Below are 2,918 nucleotides of genomic sequence, written 5' to 3' on the forward strand. Positions count from 1 at the left end.
TTCCCGCACTGCATACTTCAGTGCAATAAAGTAGGCCGTTTCATGACAGATTGGCGTGATGAAATTCAGCTTATTACGATGAGAAATTGCAAAAAAGATATTTGCTTCGGCTTAGGATGATAGAAGAAGGAGAAAAGCGCAGTGAGATAGGTGGGCGGTTTAAGAGCACAAAGATTTGATGAGCGTTAGACGGAACCGAGAATGGTGAAATGCGGTCAAGGACCGATCACTGTTGCGTGAAATTTTTGATTCAGTGTTATTTTTTATAATTTCCACGAGTCTCACAATTTTTTTTTAAATTTTTATACAGAACACGTTCTATGGGAGAGACAGGTTTGAAAAATACCTAAGCATGTCTTGTCAGGGAGTGAATTTGGAGAAAATTGAGAGTATCTCTCACTTATCGCTATCTGTAACAATCATGATTTGCAGCACATCATGAAAGCTGTTAATCATCTACTGCTACAGCTATGATTGAATTGGGAGCCAATGATAAAACCTATATAAACTGGGGCACACTATTGCTGTCATATGTTCGGAGGTAAATGTACAAGAAAAATGAGCTTTATCATCGGTCTTTCCTTGGGACTACTCGTTCGCAGCTGTTATTTATCAAGCTTGTTACAACTTGCGAAACTTTTCCAATACAGATGGGATGTTTTTCTTCGCTTGCTTTGATCGTTTTTCGAAATTCGCTCTCTAATTCCGCAATGCCTGTGTCTTAAGTATTCATTAAATTCCTATTTTTTTAAAACAAATTTATAATTTATGCACATTTATAAAGTGTTCGCATAGCTCACAAGCTTATAATAGACTGTTTTGAACGATATTTCTGTATTAAGCATAAATTATTAATGAGTTAATTATTATAGCAAGCTTGAGATAGAATTTTCCATTTTGTGTATAATTGTTGAGAGCATGCAACATACCCTAATTTTATACGAAACACCGGCTCATTACTCCAACCGCAACCAATCAAACGCTTAAATCTTATCGTCCAAGATGCGGCGATGGTCAGTAATCTATATTTCCGAAAAATCGTTTTATTACTTCCATCAGCACCAATCCAGCCGTGCGCCGATCATCGTATAAAACGGCCATACCGTACGCACCAGACTAGTTTGGTTTATTAGATATTTGTACAGCTCGGTGCCATGAAGTCAGTGATAGTGGTTTCTGTCGCGGTTGTATTCTATCTGAGCATTGGATCATCCCTTGCCCAGATAATTTCCATCGGTCAATGTAGTTCGCCAGCGGTTGTTCAGGACTTCGACGTTGAAGCCTACCTGGGGCTGTGGTACGAAGTTTCACGTTATGAACAAACTTTCCAACGCAATGGCGAGTGCGTCACCGCAGAATACTCGCTGAACGACGATGGTTCGGTTCGAGTTCAGAATAGGATGTTGGTGCCGCCCAGTGGCCAATTTGACGAGGACATCGGACGTGCTGTGCTTTCTTTTCCACAGGAAGATCCACTGCAAGCCAAGTTGAACGTTAGCTTTGGAGGAATGCGTAAGTTGATAAAGATTGTTCATTTCAAAGAAGGTTGTTTCCAACAAAGAATCGTTTCTCTACAGCTCCAATCAAGTCGAACTACTGGGTGCTGGACACCGACTACACCAGTTTTGCCTTCGTCTGGAGTTGCTTCCCCGTCAGCGATAACATCAAAGGAGGTATGCATTCGATTTGGGTTTAGTTTTGAATCACTTCATATATCTTTTCTTGTATTACATAGAAAGTTATTGGCTTCTGTCGAGGACTGTCGAGCTTCCGACGAGCGTCCAGGCGCGCGTTGATGAACTGACCGATGCCTATTTGATCAGGCGACACATCAGACAAACTCGACATGATCTGTTTTAGTAAGTATTTAACCAGATTGACGTTTCGTTTGATTGATGGTGTTAATGAATGTTTGATTTCCAGCTGTAACGCCCCGGAGGAGACACCGGAAGTAGCAGAAAGCCCCAAATCGCAAGCCAAAGCCGAAGATTTGCGAAGCAAACGGATTATTCTTTAAGCATTGTTTCAGTTTCTATGTGAATCAATAAAAGTTTCAGGATCAATGAAAGTGGAAAACTTGGTCACTTACTTCAAAGAACCCTCATTATCTTGCACATCGCGTACCGATAATCAGCACCACTGCCATTCTCGGTGTAATTCTCTCCTTCAACTATGACCAAGTCTACTCGCTTGGAAGGGGTATTGCAATTATCGAGTTCGTGACTGCGGCACCAATTTTAATTCAGTCTTTCTTAGTTACATACATATCCACACCCATCCTTGCGTACTATACTAGTCGGATGCTGTAAAAAATCCTCTTTGTAGTCATTGAAAGCTAGCGAACAGTGGGAAAAGTGTAACATTACCATGTATTTTTATAGGAAGCAGAACGACCCATTCAGTTTTTTATAACCAGCATGAAAGCCTTTTGATTCCACAGTGGAACGTTGACTGCACTGTTGGATTTAAGTTAGACCGTTCCAAATTTCAAGGCATAAACATGAGAGTTCGTCTCATCATTTTTAAAACTTTATTGCTGCTCATAACGGGAATTAGTTGTGAACTTCAAAGCTACTTAACTGCAAACTTGTTACGAAGTTTCCCCGAAGTTCTGAAGAAGTTCACAGTACTCCCCTTATTAAGCATGCAAGCTGCTTAAGAACCCGATTGCAACTTTGAAGTTCCTAAGAGTTTCCTTTCAGTGCAGCTATCCCCAGATGTAGAACGTATTCCAGCTACGCGATTTTCAATAAGGATGATTTGAAAGAAGTCCATATAATATGGACATTAGGGCGATTCAAATTTTTAAAATGTTTGAAAATCCAATCTCCCATGCTCCTTACCATCCTTACCATAAAATAGAGTTCTGTGAGATTTTCAGCTTTCTAGGTGGTGATTTATGGTTTAAAGAATGAGTT

At 40.2% G+C, this 2,918-nt stretch overlaps 1 protein-coding gene across 1 annotated transcript; it reads left to right on the forward strand.

The window, feature by feature from the left end:
- Positions 1–1,117: 1,117 nt before the first annotated feature.
- On the forward strand, positions 1,118–2,076 carry LOC5572150 (apolipoprotein D). Its single transcript, XM_001660182.2, has 4 exons — positions 1,118–1,512; positions 1,578–1,673; positions 1,736–1,859; positions 1,924–2,076. The coding sequence occupies exons 1-4, from the start codon at positions 1,155–1,157 to the stop codon at positions 2,015–2,017; spliced, it is 672 nt and encodes a 223-aa protein (XP_001660232.2). The 5' UTR covers positions 1,118–1,154; the 3' UTR covers positions 2,018–2,076.
- Positions 2,077–2,918: the final 842 nt, after the last annotated feature.

The sequence above is a fragment of the Aedes aegypti genome, chromosome 3 (assembly GCF_002204515.2).
Source record: "Aedes aegypti strain LVP_AGWG chromosome 3, AaegL5.0 Primary Assembly, whole genome shotgun sequence".
Classification (NCBI taxonomy): Eukaryota; Metazoa; Arthropoda; class Insecta; order Diptera; family Culicidae; genus Aedes; species Aedes aegypti.

Coding starts and splice junctions, on each gene's coding strand:
- LOC5572150 (XM_001660182.2), top strand. CDS start 1,155: ATGAAGTCAGTGATAGTGGTTTCTGTCGCGGTTGTATTCTATCTGAGC. Junction 1,513..1,577: donor CGTTAGCTTTGGAGGAATGC/GTAAGTTGATAA, acceptor GTTTCTCTACAG/CTCCAATCAAGTCGAACTAC. Junction 1,674..1,735: donor CAGCGATAACATCAAAGGAG/GTATGCATTCGA, acceptor TGTATTACATAG/AAAGTTATTGGCTTCTGTCG.